The sequence below is a fragment of the Megascapheus bottae genome, chromosome 11 (genome assembly GCF_031878675.1).
Source record: "Megascapheus bottae isolate mThoBot1 chromosome 11, mThoBot2.hap1, whole genome shotgun sequence".
Taxonomy (NCBI): domain Eukaryota; kingdom Metazoa; phylum Chordata; class Mammalia; order Rodentia; family Geomyidae; genus Megascapheus; species Megascapheus bottae.
The window spans coordinates 56,819,390-56,839,682 of NC_143519.1; the positions used below are offsets into that span (position 1 = coordinate 56,819,390).

Genomic DNA, 20,293 nt, shown 5'->3' on the forward strand with positions numbered 1-20,293 from the left:
TATTCTGCTTCACATGTCTAGAATTACATGGAACTCCACTCTTTCTGCCCACTCCCATAAACTTGAAGCAGTTTAGCCAGGACCGAACATAACACATAATATGACAAGGCAGTAAAGGCATCTCCATACCTAATGACAGAAAATAAACAGGCAAACACATTCTTTGATACCCTGTTCAGTGAACTCAGCCTGTTGTTTGCCTAGCTCCAAATCATCACTGAAAAAAAAAATCCAAATCCACCCAACCTCTTCCATCCACAAATGATGAACTCCATTTGGTTGTAGCTGAAAAGAAAATGGAATGCAGGAAATATTGTCTCGATTCCATCTCCATCTCACGCTTGTATAGATTCCTGCCCGCCCCCCCAGGGACCAGTCTCCCAATAGAATGAGTTTTGGCTTGCCCTTTTGCTACAGTAATCTAAAATTATAAATTGTCATAAACTATAAGTCTACTTTTCTTGCTTCAGAAACATCTCACTCTCCATACTCAATACTAAGTTGTACAAGTGTTCGGCTCTAATGTAGCCTTTAAGTTTTCATTTAGTGGCTCTTTGCTGAGGGTAAAGAGACACACAGTTCCACTTTTATTCATTTTTATTAAACAAGTAGTACACAAATAAAATCACACTGTAAAATATTCACAAGGTACAGAAATAAAGTACACTATAAAATTTTCTTTTATCAAGGCAGACGCTCACACCAGTAACCCTAGAGCCTCAGAAGGCTAAGATCAGAAAGGATCACAATTAAAAGCCAGCCTGGGCAAAAAAAAGTCCAACAAAAAAAGCAAGCAATCAGGCCAGGAGTTTGGCCTAGTGGTAGAGTACTTGCCTAGCATGCCTGAAGACCGGGATTCAATTCCTCAGTTCCACATACATAGAAAAAGCCAGACGTGGTGCTGTAGCTCAAGTGATAGAGCTCTAGCCTTGAACTCAGGCCCTGAGTTCAAGCTCAAGGAGTGGCAGAAAGGAAGGAAGGAAAAGAAGGAAGGAAGGAAGAAAGGAAGGAAGGAAGGAAGGAAGGAAGGAAGGAAGGAAGGAAGGAAGGAAGGAAGAAAGGAAGGAAGGAAAAAGTCTCATGTGGTTGAGCACTAGAAGAGCAACAACCTTAAGGCCCTGAGTTCAAACATTATCACTACCTTAAAACAAAATGTTCTTGTAGACTAAAAGTGTAGCTCAGTCGTAGAGAATTCATCAGCACTGGGAGTTTGGGGGGTGGAAAATTAACCCATTAACTGTTATATTATCTTGCAGTCATTTTTCCACTTTTCACCAGTATATATGTACATATATAAAGCATATATACAGGGGCCGGGGGTGTGGCTTAGTTGTAGAATGCTCACCTAGCATACATGAAGCCTTGGATTCAATTCCTTGGTACCACATACACTGAAAAAACCAGAAGTGGTGCTGTGGCTCAAGTGGTAGGCGCTAGCCTTAAGAATACCCAAGGACAGTGCCCAGGCCCTAAGTTCAAGCCCCAGGACTGGCAAAGAAAACAGCAACAAAAGTCCCATTTATGTACCATTGGTTCACACCTATAATCCTAGCTACTCAGGAGGCTGAGATCTGAGGATTGCAGTTGGAAGCCAGCCAGGGAAGAACAGTCCCCATGAGACTCCTATTTCCAACTAACTACCCCCAAACTGGAAGTAGCACTGTGGTTCAAATGGTAGAGCTCTAGCCTTGAGCACAAAAAGGCTCACAGATAGTGCACAGGTTCTGAGTTCAAGCCCAGCAACTGAAAAAAAAAATGATTTTTTTAAACACAAATCAATTCAGTCATTCACTCACTCAACAGATACTGAGAACTTGCATATCACAAGCATATGTCACAAGCATAAACTAGGTACTCTTTATATGATGGGACCTTGGATTTATATTCTAATAAAAAAAATGCAGGCAATAAAGTTTACAAGCAAAACTATAAAGATTTAGTATATAATCAAATAATAATATGATTTTAAAAAGAGATAATAGGTGCTGGTGGCTCATGCCTATAATCCTAACTACTCAGGAGACTGAGATCTGAGGATCCTGGTTCAAAAACAGCCTAGACAGGAAAGTCCATATGACTCTTATCTCCAATTAACTATTGGGGGGGACGGGGCAGGGGAGCCAGAGAAATGGTGAAGTGATAGAGCAGGGAGTTTGGCCTAGTGATAGAGTCATGTTTGAGTGCCTAGCATGTATGAAGATCCAGGTTTGATTCCACAGTACCATATACATAGAAAAAAGCCAGAAGTGGTGCTGTGGCTCAAGTGGTAGAGCTCTAGCCTTGAGAAAACCCAAGGATAGTGCTCAGTCCCTGAGTTCAGTCCCCAGGACTGGCAAAAAAGAAAAAAAAAAAAAGAGCCATAACCTTGAGCATAAAAGCTCAGGCCCTGAATTGGAGCCCCAGAACTGGCATTAAAAAATAAATAAATAAATAAACCTAAATAGATCCTTGTCAAAAGGAATGCTACCTACCAGAACAGAATCTGAACCAAAAGTTAGCTTTGATAGGTTACAGGATTATGGAACCCAGGCAAAACAAGTGAGTTACATATGATTAGATTTGAGGGTTAGTAGCTCAGTGCCGCTGTACTTGACTAGCACACATCAAGCCCTGAGTTCTATCCCAAGTACTACAAAACCAGAAGGAAAAGAAAATGGAGGGGTGAGTAAAAAGAATACAAAAAGGAATTTCAAGTCTTTTGGTTTCTTGGGTTCACAGCATTAGCCTTAAATTAGCAACTACACCAGAAACACTAATTGCCGCTTCCTATTTCCCTGCCATGCTTCTCCTTCCTATGATTGCCATTTAGACTCTGCCTTAAGCTTTTCAACATTTCAAAGCTTTCACTTAAATCACAGCATTATCATGAAAGAAGCAGAGCAGGGGTCCTCCTTTCTCAGGGAACTTCAGTGACTTAGCCCAAGTTAGAGGAGTGTGACCATTTTTTCCTGTGATCATCTAGAAATGAAATATTGAACTCATTTCTTTCCACTCTTGGATCTAACAAAGAAGCCATGCCTGGAGGTTGATTCTACCCAGTATGTTTCCATTTCTTCTTCCCCACTTCCTTTCCCCCCCACCAGGGCCGGGGCCTGAATTACCTCTGGTGAGCCAGACTTCCCGATACAGCTCTTTCCTCATTCCAGGCCATCCTGCATTCTCCTGCTAGACTAAACTTCCCTAAACACCGCTTCCATTGTGTCATTTCCATGCTCAAAAATCTTTCAGAGTCTTCTTCCTTCAAGTAAGAATGGAAACTGCTCCTCAACCAAGATTTGAACATTTTTATTCATTTGAAATCACTTTTTTCCAGTCAGTCCTCAGAAGAGGTGCTTTGAAAACAGATATGGCTGACATGACTTCATATGAAGAGTGTCCAAGGGTGCAAATTAAAAATTATGTTGATCTTCCAAATCAGTGAAGGTTTTTTATTTTATTTTTATCTTTTCAGTAATAGTGTTCAGTGCAGGCAGGAGAGTGATCAGACAATATCTTATCCACTGCTGGTCAAGTATTCACTGGCATAATCTTTTTGGAAAGGCAATTTAATTATATGAATCAAAAGAATTTGATTCTATGACCCACAACTCTGCAGTCTAAGGAAGAAAATTAGAGAAATCTTTTTGTCTAAGTATGTTCATTGGGGCCTGGAGTTTGGCCTAGCCTACTCCTAGCATGCATGAAGACCTGGGTTCGATTCCTTGGTACCACATACATAGAAAAGGTAGAAGTGGAGCTGTGGCTCCAGTGATAGAGCTCTAGCCTTGAGAAAGCCCAAGGACAGTGCTCGGGCCCTGAATTCAGTCCCCAAGACTGTCAAAAAAAAAATGTTAATTGTACCCTTAGGAAGCAGAAAGCAGTAAATAAACTAATACCAATCAATTGAGGAATGCATAAAATATTATGCATACATATGATGGGTAACAATATTAAACATATATAAAACATGGAGATACATATATATTAAAGAAGGGAGAGGGACAGCATTTAAAGTTGGATGTTTAGGAAAAGAATCTAACCATAGATCACTAATGCTTTCATTTCCTCCCATCCCCAAATACCTTCTCTCCAAAATTCCTTCCTCTTTCTCATTTTAACACATGAATAACTTACTTATTTCACTGAGAAATGTGCCAGGTGTGCCAGTGGCTCACATATATAATTCTAGTACTCAGGAGGCTGAGATGTGAAAATCAAGTTTCCAAGCCAGCCCTGGAGGTAAGTCTGTGAGACTTTTCTCCAGTTAACCAGCAAAAAGCCACACGTAGAAGAGTGGCTCAAGTGTGGCTTGAGTGACCGGCAGAGTGCCAGCCTTGAGCCAGAAAGTGAAGACCAGAAATGTCCAGTCCCTAGGACTGGCGAGAGAGAGAGAGAGAGAGAGAGAGAGAGAGAGAGAGAGAGAGAGAGAGAGAATGCTTCATCAAATTGTCCAACCTACCTGCCTCTTCATACTTCTCGTCTTTCTTTTGAACTAAATTGAATGACCAGCAGAGGTAGCCTTGGAAAACATCAGGACACCCTGACTGTCCCTGCGCCTATGCTGGGCCAAGATGGCCTCTGGATTCCGTCTCTCCCACCTCAAGAGCTCCGCTCCTGGCCCTATCCTTCTGTCCCCGCATCATCAAGTTCATTTCCTCCCTTTTCACATCTTCCATGGTAGCTGCCAGGCACCTCCTTGAAATGCAGCCTTGCCATCTGCATGCCGACACCTCTCCTTCTCATTCCATGGCTTTGCTCTGGCATTTTTTTCCACACTTCCCTGAAATGGCTCACGAGGGACAGTTAACTCCATTCCACCACATCTCCCAGCAACACTGTTCATAGCTGACTGCCCTGTCCTGTGGGATAGTCTTTCTTTGGATGTTAAGAGGCATTCCTCCCAGCTCCTTTTCTGAGCTGCTCGTCTTCTAAAGTTCTCGGGGCTTGGCCTTCAGCCTTCTCCTCTTCTAAGTCTCCACTTGTGCTAGGACATGATGCTTTCTCCGCCTGGTCCTCGCTGGCCTCGCTGTGTGCTGACTCCATCCTCAACCCCCTGGGCTCCTGAGCAAGTCTGCCTTCACATGTGCAATAGCCATCTGGAGTTGAAAGTGTGCAAATCACAGCAAAATCCTTGATGTTTCTCCCTCAAACCCACCTTCCCCAATCATTTCCACCATCATTCTCTTAGTTGTCCAAACCATCAACTGGAAATCCCCTGTTGTTACTGTTTCTTACCTATCATACACTAGTTCATTCACAAGCCAAAAGCAATCTCTTACTCTTGCAAAGTAGTTACTCTGGCTCAAGCCCCATGGCTGTCATTGGAAGACTTAAGAAGCCAGCTACCTGTTTTTCCCACTTCCTTGTGGTAGCCATACTACTAAGAAGTCTCCAATAAGCTTTTGTCTTTTTCTTGCACTGGTAGGACTGGAACCCATGGCTTTGTGTATGCTGGAAGTGCTCTGCCACTGAGCTCTACCCCCACACCTGTCTCCACTGGCTTTGTTTATTTATTTTTTATGGGTCTTGGGACTTGAGCTCAGCCTGGGCTGTGTCCCTGAGCTCTTCAAGGCTACTACCTGGAGCCATAACCCTACATCCCTTTTTCGAGAGATTAATTGGAGATAAGAGTCTCATAGTCTTTAGTGCCCAGGCTGGCTTTGAACCTCAATCCTCAAATCTCAGCCTCCTAAGTAGCTAGGATTACAGGCATGAGCCACTGTGTCTGGCTTGGCTTTATTTTTTTTCTTTTCTTTTTTTTCTATGTATGTGGTACCGAGGAATCGAACCCAGGTCTTAGTGCATGGTAGGCAAGCACTCTACCACTAGGCCAAACTCCCAGCCGGCTTGGCTTTATTTTTTAACCACACTTCAAACAATTCTAAGTCCTTACCATGGACTATAGAGTAATGAAGAGTCTACACCTGTCCTCCTGCACCTTTTTTTTGTTTGTTTGTTTGACTCGTCATATGGCTCACACTCAGGGTCTGGGTATTGTCCCTGTGGGGGTTTTGTGTTTGTTTTGTTTTTTCTTTTTTGTTTTGCCCAAGGCTAATGCTCTATCACTTGAGCCACAGCACCACTTCAGCTTTTTCTGTATATGTGGCACTGAGGAACAGAATCCAGGGCTTCATGCATGCTAGGCAAGCACTTTACCACTAAGCTACCCCGCCTTTTTTTCTTTCTGGTGATACTGAAATCAGGGCTCCCCACTTACTAAGCAAGTGCTCTACCACTTAAGTTATGGCCCCCAAACTTTTTTGTTCTCATTATTTTTCAGATACGGACTGACATTTTTCTCGATCCTTCTATTTCTGAATCCCACTTTGCTGGGATGACAGATGTGTGCCTCCACAGTTTTTTGTTGATTGTGATGGAGTCTCATGAACTTTTTGTACATGCTGTTCTCAAGCCACAATCCTCTTGATCTTAGCCTTCTAAGTAGCTAGCATTACAGATGTGAGCCAGTACATCTGGCTTTAGCTGTTCCTTAAACACGCATTCCTACCAAAGGGGCTATATATTTGTCATGCCCTGAGCCCAGATTGCTGCTTTGCAGCTAACCTATTTTTGCCTATCCCATAGGGCGGGTCACTTCCTCTGAAGGCCAGGTGCTTCTTCACGAGCGCCTGACCTAAACACAGCTTTCTTCACCTCCTAATCCCAAGATCCTCTTCACCAGGTTTGGTTTCTTCATAGACTTTATTGTTATCTAAAAGTATATTATCTGTATCAAGTATCTCCAACATTAGAACTGGTACCCTTTGTAGGCAAGGGTTTTGTCTGCTTATTATATCACGAGCATCTAGAGTATTACTAGCCAGTACATAGTAGGAGCTCAAAAGTAGTTGTTACATGAATGAACAAACTATCTTTAAAGTCTACTTAAAACAGACCTAGCTAGGCCAGGTGACTCATGCCTGTAATCTTAGTTATTCAGGAAGCTAAGATCTGAGGATCTTGGTTCAAAGCCAGCCCAGGCACTAAAGACCATAAGACTCTTATCTCCAATTAACCACCAGAAAACCGGAAGTGGCACTGTGGCTCAAGGAGCAGGGCTCAGGGACAGCACCCAGGCCCACAGTTCAAGCCTCAGGACTGACCAAAAAAAAAAAAAAAGACCTAAAACTGCTGCTCTGTTTGTGGAGAAGTGCTTACTTAGCATAAATAAGGCCATAGATTTAATCCCTAGAGCTAGGGGCAAAAAATATAAGACTAGGCCGGGAGTTTGGCCTAGTGGTAGAGTGCTTGCCTACAATACATAAAGACCTAGGTTCAATTCCTTGGTACCACATACATAGAAAAAAGCCAGAAGTGGTGCTATGGCTCAAATGGTAGAGCTCTAGCCTTGAGAAAGCCTAAGGATAGTGCTCAGGCTCTGAGTTCAAGGCCCAGGACTTGCAAAAATATATGACTAAATGAGGGCTGGGAGCATGATCTCGTGGTACAGTGTTTGCCTAGCATGCATGAAGCCCTGGGTTCAATTCCTTGGTACCACATACTCCGAAAATGCCAGAAGTGGTGCTATGGCTCAAGTGGTAGGGCACTAGACTTGAGAAAGCCCAAGGACAGTGCCTAGGCCCCGAGTTCAAGACCCAGACTGGAAAAAAGAAAAGAAAAAACATATCTGAGGAATAAGATTATAGATGTTTGGTAGGTCTTTTGAGTTTTTTCTTTACTTTCATGTTTCCTCATTTCCTAGAATGAGTGCATCTCGTTTCATGTATGTGTGCTGGCCCTGGGGCTTTTGCTCAAGGCTAGCACTCTACCACATGAGCCACAGTGCCACTTCTAGATTTTTTTTCCTGCCTGGGCTGGCTTCAAACCACCATCCTCAGATCTTAGCCTTTTAAGTAGCTAGGATTACAGGCATGAACCCCCATTCCCCAGCAAAATATAACCTGTAGTTTAGTCAAAACGTATCACTATTCCAGAATAACCTCTCCATGCATAGACCTTCCAACATCAGGCCTTCCTTTCTTATTTCACCTCTGATCATTTTTCCAACTGTGGCTCTAGGCCCTCTCGTCCTAGTAGCCTTTCCTGAGAATTTACTCCCAAAGACTTTCTCAGACTTTGAACCTGGTTAGAATATTGTCCTATGTTCATTTTCATTCATCCCATAAATTTCTGTGTGGTCTTTCTATGTGTGTGTGAGAGTTGGAGACAGAGATAGTAACACATATGCTATATATATATACATACATATATGCATATTTTACATAATTTCCTTCCTCATAAACTAGTCATCCCTCCAGATGTCACCTCTTAGTCTGCTTCATAAAAGTTTCTAACTCAGATTGATAGAGCAAATATGTGATAAGTGCATGCTTATAGGGTTTGGCCTAGAAGGCTTTCAAATGTCTGAAGTTCACAGTACTCCCTCCAAACTCCTAGGCGCTTACGACTTACTACGTGCATTTCCACGCCAGGTGCTTTACCACTCATTTTCACATTTAGTGAAAAGGAACCTCTTCCATTTCTGTCTTAAGATTGAGAGAAAGCTTCTTGAGGGTATGACATAATGGATGAAGACAGCGGAAAGCAAGGGGAGGTGGTGACATTGATCCGAATACATTGTACTCAAGCTGACCACTTGGTACAATGACTTAAAAAAATAAATCTTTTTTTAGAAGATTGAGAAAAACTGTGAGTTAGGAAGGATAAGTCATTTGCCTAAAGTGATCAACCTGTAGTGGTATGGCATGAATTCAAACCAAGCCCAAACTCCTTACCACTATCCTAGGAACAGCCTCACCAGGTAGAAGACAAAATAAACATGACTTCTCTTGACCCTAGACCACAACAGTGCTTTGGAATAAAGCCCTTGGGTGAGTTACTTGGCCTTGGGAGAGCTCATGTTCCTTGTGTGCAAAGAAGAAAAACTATTGCCTTCTAGGGTTGTTGGAAATGTCTAGGTATGTTGGATGGAGGGTATGTTGCAGAGTGCTAAGTACAAGAGTAAGTGTGATTATTATTGGATCTGCTAGCTGGATATCAGTGACTTTAATGTGGACTGTGGCAACTCCCCTGACTGGCTCTCCAGCGAGACACAGTTCTGTAAGGTAATGAAGATGCAGGTAGAAAGTTAGACAGAACCACGTCCTGATGGCTCACATCTGTAATCATAGCTACTCAGGAGTCTGAAATCTGAGGATCAAGGTTCAAAGCCAGCTGGGGCAGAAAAGCCTGTGAGACCCTTATCTCCATTTAACTACCAAAAATCTGGTAGTGGTAGAGTGCCAGCTTTGAACTAGAATGTTGAGGGACAGCACCTTGACCCTGAGTTCAAGCCCCAAAATTCACATACACACACACACACATACACACACACACACACACACACCAGACAGAGAGGAGACAAATAAGCAGCCCTGTACCAGGTCACTGGGTCAAAGTGAGCTTAGGTTCCTGTCTGATGCATAGGCTAGCCAGACACTTGCCTTACAGAAGGAGCTGTTCACATTTGTCCTCCAGTCTTGCTAATCCAAACATCTCTCCCTCCTCAGGAATTATTTTAGGACCAGGAAACAGCACACTGTTTATTGAGAGAGTCACAGAAGAGGATGAAGGTGTGTATCAATGCAGAGCCACAAACCAGAAGGGGGCCACAGAAAGCTCAGCCTACCTCACCGTGCAAGGTAAACAGCTGGGAGAGAAGCAACAAGATGCCTTGCACACATCTGCTTCCCTGTTTGTTTAATTACCCACCTCCCTGTCCGCTGTAGCCAGGTGGGCCACGTCTGTTTTTTTTCCCTGACCTCCCTCCACCCTCCCCTCTGGGAAGATGCTGTCCCATTCTGTCTGGCACTGGACAAGGCCAGGACATGGACTGGACTCAGAAGGGGCTCAGTAGGGAAGTACTTCCTGGAAGAAAGGACCCCTGCTGGGCTGCTGACATACAATAGTTCACACCTGTAGAAAAATAAGTCCAAAAAGAAAATACATCCTGGACACAGTGACTCATGCCTATCATCCTAGCTGCTCAGAAGGCTGAGATCTGAGGATCAGGGTTCAAAGCCAGCCCGGACAGTAAAGTCTCTGAGACTTGTATCTCCAGTTAACCACTAGAAAACCAGAAGTGGTGCTGTGGCTCAAGGGGTAGGGTGATAGCCTTGAGCTGAAGAGCTCAGAGACAGTGCCCAGGTCCAGAGTTCAAGCCCCACAGCCAACCAAAAAGAAAAAAAAAAGGGGGGGGGAAAAAAGAGGGAGGGAAGGGGGAGGCCCAGGAACAGGGGGCGGAGGAGCTGCACACTTGAAATTGTGCAGCATGTTTGCTCTTTCTGAGTTCTAGGAGTTGTACATATGTTGCTTCTCCCAAATGTTTTCCTACTCTCGTTTGTGTACTGGTACTATGTGCTGTCTCTTAGCTTTTTCATTCAAGGCTGGTGATCTACCACTTGAACCACAGCTCCACTTCCAGCTATTTGCTGGTTCACTGGAGACAAGACTCTCATAGACTTTCCTGCTCTGACTGGCTTCAGTCTGTGATGCCTAGATCTCAGCTTCCTGAGGATCTAGGACTAGAGTTGTAATCCATCCGTGCCTGGCTCCTAAGCTATTTTGTTTTGTTTTAAACAGGAATAAGTGCAAAATAGTACAAAAAAAGCAACATGGAATAAACCTCAGATAGTTTGTTAAGCAGCAAAATACAAAGAAGCTGAAAGCCACTCTGCCTATGTCCATGTGGTTTCCATTCGGAAAATAATTCAGACCCTGCTTTCAATTTTCCAATGCAAGGAATCATCCAAAATATAAAATTTACAGCACCATAAAATATCAAGTTGGTGCCTGCTAGATATAAATATCAATAGCAAGTTGACTTTTGACATTGGAACTTGTTTGGTAGCCTATTTCCAAACACTCCCCAATATACTTCAGAATATTCAAATACTTCTAGGGAAGGAACTAGGACAAAAAGCAATGTACTGATACTTTGATTCTTGGAAACTTACACTGCCTTTAGAATCCTTTAAAACTGAACAGCACACCATCTCCCTTCTTTCACAAGGAGATGACTTCTGTCTCCTGAAACACTGAAACTACTCTACCACAGATGTCTGCTTCCAGAAAAAAGAAAGGGAGTGACATGCCTCAAATAGCCTTAGCAATGGTCCTGTCTAAGTGATCCTTCTACTCACACATAGTGAAACCAACTTATTAAGTGTACATCTCTTTTGAACACCTCCTTGCCCAAATGTTTGCTCCTCTGTCTTTTAACAAGGATTTGAGATATGGCTTTCAGGAGTGGCTGTATCAAGCCAGAGAGAACCAGGACAAGGAAGTTTGCCTCATCCTCAGAATTAAATGTCCTTTCCCCTAGGTCCTCACAACCCCATCTGAAATGTGGAGTAGTCTTTATGAAAGTCCGGAGAGACATAAAACGAGGAGCAGAAATCACATAGGCGCAATGGCAGACCTGAGGTGGACAACAGCTGTACTTTTGGGCCCCTCTTCACTTGGTATGGCTGCCTTGTTGCATGGCTTTGGTCCCATCTACTCCAGCAGGACCAAAAGTAGCCATGGCAAGGCATTGGATGGCTTTAGAGAAGCCTGATGCGAAGCCAAGCCATTTCTGTGTCTGTAGGTCTTCTCCTCTCCTGGCAGGTTCATAGGAGTTTCTTAGGAGCCATTTGTTTAAATCTATGCTTTTGACATCTGTGAACCTTGAGATTGTCACACGACTGTTCTCTGGCACCTCCTAGCACTGTGGCCATTGACTGGTGAGTCTGACTCATTCCAGAATGCTTCATGTGGCTTTTTTTTTTTGCCATGTAGATCCCACAGCCCTGACCATTTTCTCAGGCTACATTCCCAATTCCAGTCGAATCTTCCTGTCTTTGGAAGCCAGCTTCGGAGATGACTACCTACGATATCCCGTTCTCCAGATGGCCCAACATTAATCCCTTCTGCTCTCTTACACCAGGGTTCTAGAATTGTCCTATTTTTATTAGGATGCCATGCTTCTCTTCCCTATAGAACTGTAAACTTTTTGAAGCCAGATATCCCCTTTAATATCCCTTTATCATCCGTACTCAGTAGGAAAGTATCCATTTAATACGTTGATTTTTAGGCACTGTTCTAGACACTGAACAATACAGGTCCACAGGTTTGAAACCGCCAGATTCAACAAATTGTGGAGTGAAGATACTCAGAACTAACAACTGTGTGTGTGTTGACTGAGTACCAACTTCTTCTTGTCCTGTTGCCCTAAATAATACATTATAACCAGGAGTTACATAACACATTGTACTATTACAGGTACTGTAGTATTATGTATCATTGCAAGAGATGATTTAAACCAATATCCCTGTTTGCTACTAACCATAGTTAACCTATGAAGCCTGCAAGAATGCAAAGACATCACCAGTGTTTTCCTCCATCTGTAGCTGTATAGGATGGAGACACAGGTTAGGTAAGCTACTCACAGTCCTCCAGTTACATGGTGAAAGGAGAGTCCATGTTGGTAAAATCCTCTGGATCTACCCACCCTTCCTCTAATCTTCCTTTTCAGAAGCTGCCCATAGGTCTTAGAATCAGACATCTTTTCCTTTTTCTCATTTATCCTGTCTTGTTCTCCTCTTAATTCCTGCATCTTAATTCCTTATCCTAACCCCTGTCTCCCTCACATGTGCTTGGAAAAGTCCCATGACGTAAAGAACGCTGAGCACTGGTCATTTCTGTGTCTGGTGGCCTCTGTCTTGTAGCCTCCTCTGGACACCCAGGATCTCCCAAGGGCACCTCCTGCTCCCTGCTCACCATCCCATGGCTGGAGAGTTGGCACACATGCAGGCTCTTCGCAGCCTCTGCCTTTCCACCACTGTCCGGCAACACCTGTCTCTCCACAGCCACCTCCCTTTGTGCTCCTCATCCCTCAGCAGGCTATTTTCTATCCTGGAATGCTGAATTCATATTCTGTTGGCTTAGTATCTTTGGAAACCACCTTTTCATGTCAGGAAAAAACGCAAAGGGAGAGAGAAGCCACACTAACTGACTGTTCACCTATTTACTCATGCCAGATTCCACAAGATATGGAAGTGTAAATCGTGACCCTCTAACCTCAGTGCCCATAGCTGGAAGACTGAGCACCTCCCACGGGGAAGTAGGGTGGAATAAAATAGACTAAAATAGACTACACAATGCCACTAATAAGGGCAATGGCATTCCGAGAGACAGACAGACAGAAAGAAACACACACACACACACACAACATGGAGTGTACTTGAGCTATAGAGTAGCCCTCATAGGGCTGTGTACTGGCAAGGTAGATGAGGCAGGAAGAGAGAAGCCAATGAGCTATGAGCTGCTTTGAACCTTCCACGTGGACATCCCCTGGATAATCACAAGCTCAAAGGATTGGCAAGTCCTCCCAGAATTTTCTCTGGAACTAGTAGTTGTCACTCATGGCCTCTCTTCCTCCACTCCCTTGTTTTCTTCTACAGTCCTTCCTCTGCTGTCACAGTAATGGCTGCACTCAACTTGTTTGCTTACAAGTTATAATTAGAGGGGAAAACAGATCATATGAATTGGCAGACATCAAAATATATCTTTATACCTATGCTAGGTATAACGAAGCATAAAGAAATGGAACCATTTGCTGAAATGGACAAATAGATGAATAATGATAGAGAAAGTGAGGGAGAGACAGAGACAGAAAATATTTAGCCCATAAAAGAGACAACATGGGCCAGGAGTTTGGCCTAGTAGTAGAGTGCTTGCCTAGCATGCACGAAGACCCGGGTTCGATTCCTCGGTATCACCTACGTAGAAAAAAAGCCGTAAGTGGTGCTGAGGCTCAAGTGGTAGAGCTCTAGCCTTGAGAAAGTCCAAGGACAGTGCTCAGGCCCTGAGCTCAAGCCCAGGACTGGCACCAAAAAAAAAAAAAGACAACATGATTATTTTCTTCAAATAATTGAGGAGGTTTCTCATAGAAGTGATAACTCATGCTTTGACACAGCAGGCATGATAACTAGAACCAAGAAAGGGAAGTGACTGGAAGGTTTCCCAGAGATAGGGTTCAGGCACATCACTGATATAATTTGGAATAGGAAGGATTTTTGTCAGTGAGACATAGGAGAACCTCCAAGTACAAGCAGTCTATAGTATCTTTTTTTTTTTGCATTTTTTATTGTAATTAGTAAAAGGGTTACATGATATTTGCCAGATAGAAGGTGCATTAATTCACATACATTGATACCCTTTCACATGTCTTGGTACCCATTTCCCCCCCCACACCCCCCCCACCCATCTTGGTTTCCCCCCCTTCCCTATCAAATTTCAAATAACCAAATACAAATAAATTCAATATATCAGATAACAAAGTGAGATACTATAACAATATGAGATAACCAAGGGACAGCAAAGGAGATGAGAGACAACATACTACATTAAGGACAACAATCATTCGTTATATGGCTTTTGTTTCAATGTCTATAGTATCTTTAACAGAGATACTCTGGGCTCACTGAATAAGTTCAATGGTGGGCTGTCCATAACAGCTGAATGTGGTTATCAACTACAGTGTAATTTTAGACTTAGATTCCTGCTGTGGGGTCTAAATCATTATTTAGTGCACTCTGGTTCTCTGGATTTAGGTTTGATTGCCTGTTAGATTTCATGTGGTCCTTTCACGCAACCCTATCTTGTCAAATTGGGTTTGGGAAATGAAACCAAGCACCCAAGTTGTAACTGTGGCTATGTTTAACAGATTTAAAGAGGTTCAGGAATGTGCCAGGAAGGAAACTGTCTGCTCTTTTTATTTCCTTTGAAAAAGGATTCTTATACTCCTAGATAAAACAATGTGTTATTTTTATATCTGCAAAGGATGAGTGGACTTGTGGAGTCAAAGTCACTTCTTTAAATAATCACATGCCTTGTTTGGTTTGGATGGGGCCTGAGGACACGTGCAGCCCTCAGAGGGGAAGCTCCAGTATGGACACCAGCAATAAAAATGGTAGCATCCAGAATCATTTTGTAGGTAACACAGCCCTCAACATTCAATGCACTGTGATGGTGAAAGTGGGGCACATTTTCATCCACGAGTTTTAGGATGAAGTTATACTTCATGGTTGCAAACAATAACCACAATGTCTACAAGGCCTTTCCTTTTTTTTTTTTTTTTGGGTCAATCATGGAGCTTGAACTCTGGGCCTGGGCAATGTCCCTGAGCTCTTCAGTTCAAGGCTTCTGCCCTACCCCTTGAGCAATAGCACCACTTCCAGTTTTCTGGTGGTTAATTGAAGATAAGAGTCTCAGAGACTTTAGTGCCTAGGCTGGCTTTGAACGCTGATCCTCAGATCTCAGCTTCCTGAGTAGCTAGGATTACAGGCGTGAGCCACTGTGTCCGGCTACAAGGCCTTTCTTATAAGATTAGGGCTTCACTAGTTCGTCATTATTATTTACACAGGAGGACACAAATTGAAGAACCAATGCCATTGTGAACATGCATTGAGAATAACTGGTAGATTCGAATATGACAGAAGGCCTCCCTCAAGACCCAACAATCTCAATACTTGAGGTGTCCCTGGCAGGAATTGCAAAATTTGTGCCACAACAACTGCACACTGCCACTTATTTGAGGAATGATCAGTTCACTATGTTCTCTATTAAACATCTTAAGAGTCAAGGAAAAAGAAAGCTCAAAATAAAATTGCCCTGAGTCTCTTTCTTTTACAATTTGATCACCTTTGACAAGCTTTTTTTTTTTTTTCCCGGTTCTTGGGCTTGAACTCAGGGCCTGAGCACTGTCCTTAGGCTTTCCTCAAGGCTAGCACTCTATCACTTAAGCCATAGCTTTCCTATGTATGTGGTACCAGGGAATCAAGCCTGGGTCTTCGTGCATTCCATGCACGCACTCTACCACTCGGCCAAACTCCCAGCTGGCCAGCTTTCAATTTTCAGTTCCTTGTTGACCCTTCTCGGGTCCTTGCCTGGCCTCCACCTCAGCGCCTCTCTTCTTAATTCTATCCCCACATTCACTCCCATGACTATTCCAGTCCTGAGGAAGGTGTGCTAGGTGAATTCACATGAGTACTGTGGGATTGATGCTGTTCTCTCATGGGTATTGGCAAATCTCAGAAACGTCTCTCCTGTAGATATAACAGTGCCCCAAACTGAGGGATTGACTGCTAACTAACTCCACACCCAGAATCTTGGGGCTCGGGGTTATACAAGTCTTTTTTCAACTTCAGATAATGACAAAAGCCTGCTCTTAATGAAGAATCCAAAAAATGATGCCAGAATTCAGTTAGGAATTTGAACTCTTTGTAGATAGCTTCAAAAAACAAAACAACACAAAACAAAAGGGCAGTTTTGAATTGAGATACAGTTCAGTGGTAAAGTGCTTGCCTAGCAAGCTCAAAGCCCTGGGTTTTATCCCCAACACCAAAAAGAAAAAAAAGTCACACACAAAAAAATCCATCTTAATGCCTCTCTGCTGTGAATCAGTATATACTATCACAGAAGTGTTGAGCTCTGTGAAGGTCTGGATCTATGTAATTTCATTGTATACTTATAAAAAATTGGCAAAACAACTTGTAAAGATCATATAGCTAAGGTCACACTTTCTCAGCAGAGCTGAAAATTGGAACTGTGTTTAGTTAAAGTGCTCTACTGTGTCTCAAGTCCAAGCCATTGTAACATGGTGGTATAGAGTGTGTTTCTGCTGGGTGCTGGTGGCTTATACCTGTAATTCTAGCTACTCAGCAGATTGAGATCTAAGAATCATACTTCCAACCCAGTCCAGGCAAGAAAATGCACAGGTTCTTATCTCCAACTAACCAGCAAAAAGCTAGAAATGCAGATGTAGTTCATGCAGTAGATAGCTGGCACAAAAAATAATAATATATAAAAATACCAACTCTTTCAGGGCTGTAGGAAGGATTAACAGAGTCAAAACAACATTCTCTAAGTATTAGTAAATATTAGAGTTTATCCATATGACATACCAAATTCCATTTCGATAAAATGATCTGTCATGTGCTTCACCTGAACTAGGGAAATGAGTCACACACATGGTGTCCAAGCCACAGAATCCTTGCTTGGCTTACGATTATCTTATATTAATAAAATTATGCTACAGAAATGCTGTCAGAAATAGCACATTTACATATCTTTACCTAAAATTACTCTTACAAATGAATTTCAAATATAATCTGAGTACAGTATTTTGTAAGTCACTATCCATAAGAGGGGCTCGACCTTGGTATTCATAGATTTCTAAGGAGTCAGAAAAATCTGCGGGCCAAGTTTATACTTCAGTAAGCTGCCGTGAAAACACATGGTAACTGGGTCCTGGCATTCAGACAGAAGTGACACTGCTTGATTAGCTTATATTCATCAGGAATCCAAAGAGTTAGGGCTTGGTGTGGCTGATTCATTTGCTTTTCATCCCTATGTAGTTTTTATTGAGAATTTCTCTGGGTCAGTGGTAGAAAAGAACCAATGAAGTTTTGTTCCAACTCATCAGTTACCAGAAATTACGATAACAACAGAGGATACCTCCACCATTATGTGATGCCAGGCTGGGGGTGGGGGGAAGAGGAAGAGGTATTAGATTCCACTTGATTTGTTTTAGGAAGAAAAGACAAATTGTGATACATACAGTATGAGTGGATCAGGGGAAAGCATTATCTTTCCCTTGAGATCTAAAATTCAATTTTCAACAAAAAAGGGGGAGGGGAAAGAGAGAAGTGAAAGAAGCAGCCTTCAAATAGCTTAGAGCAGGCATACATGTTCCACTTGTGAAGTTGTTCTCTCCACTATTTAAAGATGAGGAAACTGAGGCATGATGCTCCTGGTTCTTGTCTAAGTGATCCAGCCAGTCTACAGGTCACATGGTTTCTTACCAATTCCTGATGCAATCTGTGCTTAGTCTCTGAGTCAAGGCAGGTTCTGGGCCAAGGTGTTCATTTGTTTGCGCTTTTTTTCCTCATCTTCTTCTTTTCTTCCCTTCTTCCATCCCTCCTTCCTCTTGGCAGTACTTGGGATTGAACTCAGGGCTTTGCACTTGATAGGAAAGCACTCTAGACCCATGGCCACCACAGTCCTTTTTGCTCTAGTTTATTTTTCAGATACGATCTCGTACTATTTGTCCTGGCCAGCTTTGGACTTCAATCCTCCTACCTCTGCCTGCTGAGTAGCTGGAATTACAGGCATGTTCACCATGCCTAGCTCATTTTTAAGATAGAATCTTTCTAATCCTTTTACTTGGGCTGAGCTCATATTGAAGTCCTCCTATCTCTGCCTCCAAAATAGCTGGAATTACAAGCATATTCCATCATGTCTGGCTTATTATTTTAAGATCATATCATTCTACATAATCTTTTTGCTTGGAGTGGCCTCAAATCAAAATTCTCTTATCTCTACCTCCAAAATTGCTGAAATTATAGACATAAACCCTCAAATCCACTTATCCTAGTGGTTTGCTTCTTGGGAAACTATTGGTTATATCTAATGAACTGAGTTATTCGCTTTGTCACGTATAATTCTAGCAGTCTGATGCCTCATGCCAAAGCTGGTGTGAGCTACCAGACCATGCAGCCCAAGCTGTCTATAGAAAGAACCACTACCATCAGAAAGTCTCAGGACACAGCATAATTGTAGGGACTCTGAATAACCTCTGTCTACCCCCACATGGCACCTACCCTTTCCATCCCAAGAGGGATTAAAATCTAGGAGGAGAACTGGAATCTTCTGTTCTACAGGGCAGTAATGAAAGGCACAATAATCATACACGCTTCAAATTGCCCACATTCTTGTCAGAATCCCAAACAAAAATAGCTTGTCCTGTGTCCTCATACTGCCCTTTCACACACACTGTATGGGAATGATGTTCCTGAGAACCAGCACTCACTCCTAATTATTGTCAAATCCCACCCACGTTTCCGCTGGCCTTCTTTCCCCTGCCACGTGCAGCTGGGCTCGCTCATGTACTGAGCTCATCAGCCCTCACCAGCAAGCCTGAGCTGGGTTTAGGCCAAATGCATGGATGTCTGATCCCTGAGTAGACACCTAAGGGCTTGCTTAAATCAGTCTCCCCAAAGGAAGAGTGAAGAAGAAGCCATCAAATGAGAGAAGAGTGTACAAGCCACATCATACACTGGAAAAAAAAATTGATCGTTTCTCATGAAGCGATTATGAATATTAGTATTAAATAGGTCTTCCCTGCCCAAGACAGATTCATCTTGAGGACATTCTTCATGAGTTTCTTCCTTCCATGTAGAAGTGTTTTTACACACAAACACAGTCCCGCCAAAAGGAATTTTGCTTGAGTAAGGACTATGGAATTAGACTATGGGGTCCGCTTCCTGCCCCATAGAATTCAGTGAGAATGTTCCCACAGTCAGAGGGGCTTCCTGCGGCACATTCCATGAGGAAAGTAAGGATAGAGGGTCCACTCAGTGCTACGTATCAAGATGTTATCAGTGTCTGTGACAGCCAAAGGCCACTGGGCTGCATCTCAGGCAAGGAGCACAGCAGCATTCACTGTTAGCCTATGGGAGAAGCAATTCACACTCCTAAGCATTCCAGCTTAACAATTAGCCCACACTGCAGAAGTAGAGAGAGAGAGTGGGTGAGCACACTGGGACCATTCGAAGTTATTCTTAATCTCAACAAAAGTTGTGCTCAATCTCGTGAAGTTCAGAGAAACTTAACCTGAAAGCTGACAGACAGCAAATGAAGCCAAGTTCATTATTTGACTCAGTGTCTGTGTTCGGGATATCTTCTACATGTCAGACATTCTCTGTTCTCCTAAACACTGGCAATGTGGCAGTGAGCCAGAAAAACCTCAATCCCACACTCTGCTGCTATACTGGACATACTCATACATGAATACTCATATATGCACACTGCCATCCTTTTTAGTACAGCTGTGTACCAGCCTCTAGAAAAGATATGAGACTTAGGTCATAGACTGTTTAATGAATTAACACGAAAGAACAAGGACTTGACCCTGAACTCTTGGAAAGTCTCATGAGACTCTCTAGAGATAAATGAAATAATACTTATCCATTCATTCACTCAGCCTGAGGAATGAGGTAAGAGGAATAGGATCCAGCCAGCAGATGAAATTGAAGAGATAGCCAAGGCTGGGTATAAATGACCTAAAAAGGATTGGGGCTATAACTCAGTGGGAGAGTGCTTGCCTTGTGTATGTAAAGTTAGGATATCAATCTCTGACACTGCAAGAATAAACAAACAAGCCAATAAATAGTAAAATAGAAAATACCAAGGCTGAGATGTATAACTCATGTGGTAGAGCTCCTGACCAGCTAGCTTGAGGCTCTGAAGTTATGTCCTATTACCTCCAAAA

At 42.8% G+C, this 20,293-nt stretch overlaps 1 protein-coding gene across 1 annotated transcript in view; it reads left to right on the top strand.

The window, feature by feature from the left end:
* Flt1 (fms related receptor tyrosine kinase 1) overlaps positions 1–20,293 on the top strand; it is a 180,783-nt gene that overhangs the window by 108,245 nt on the left and 52,245 nt on the right. Inside the window, exon 15 of the mRNA XM_090342332.1 lies at positions 9,489–9,620. Coding sequence (XP_090198458.1) covers positions 9,489–9,620 — 132 coding nt within the window. The remainder of the gene's footprint in view (positions 1–9,488; positions 9,621–20,293) is intronic.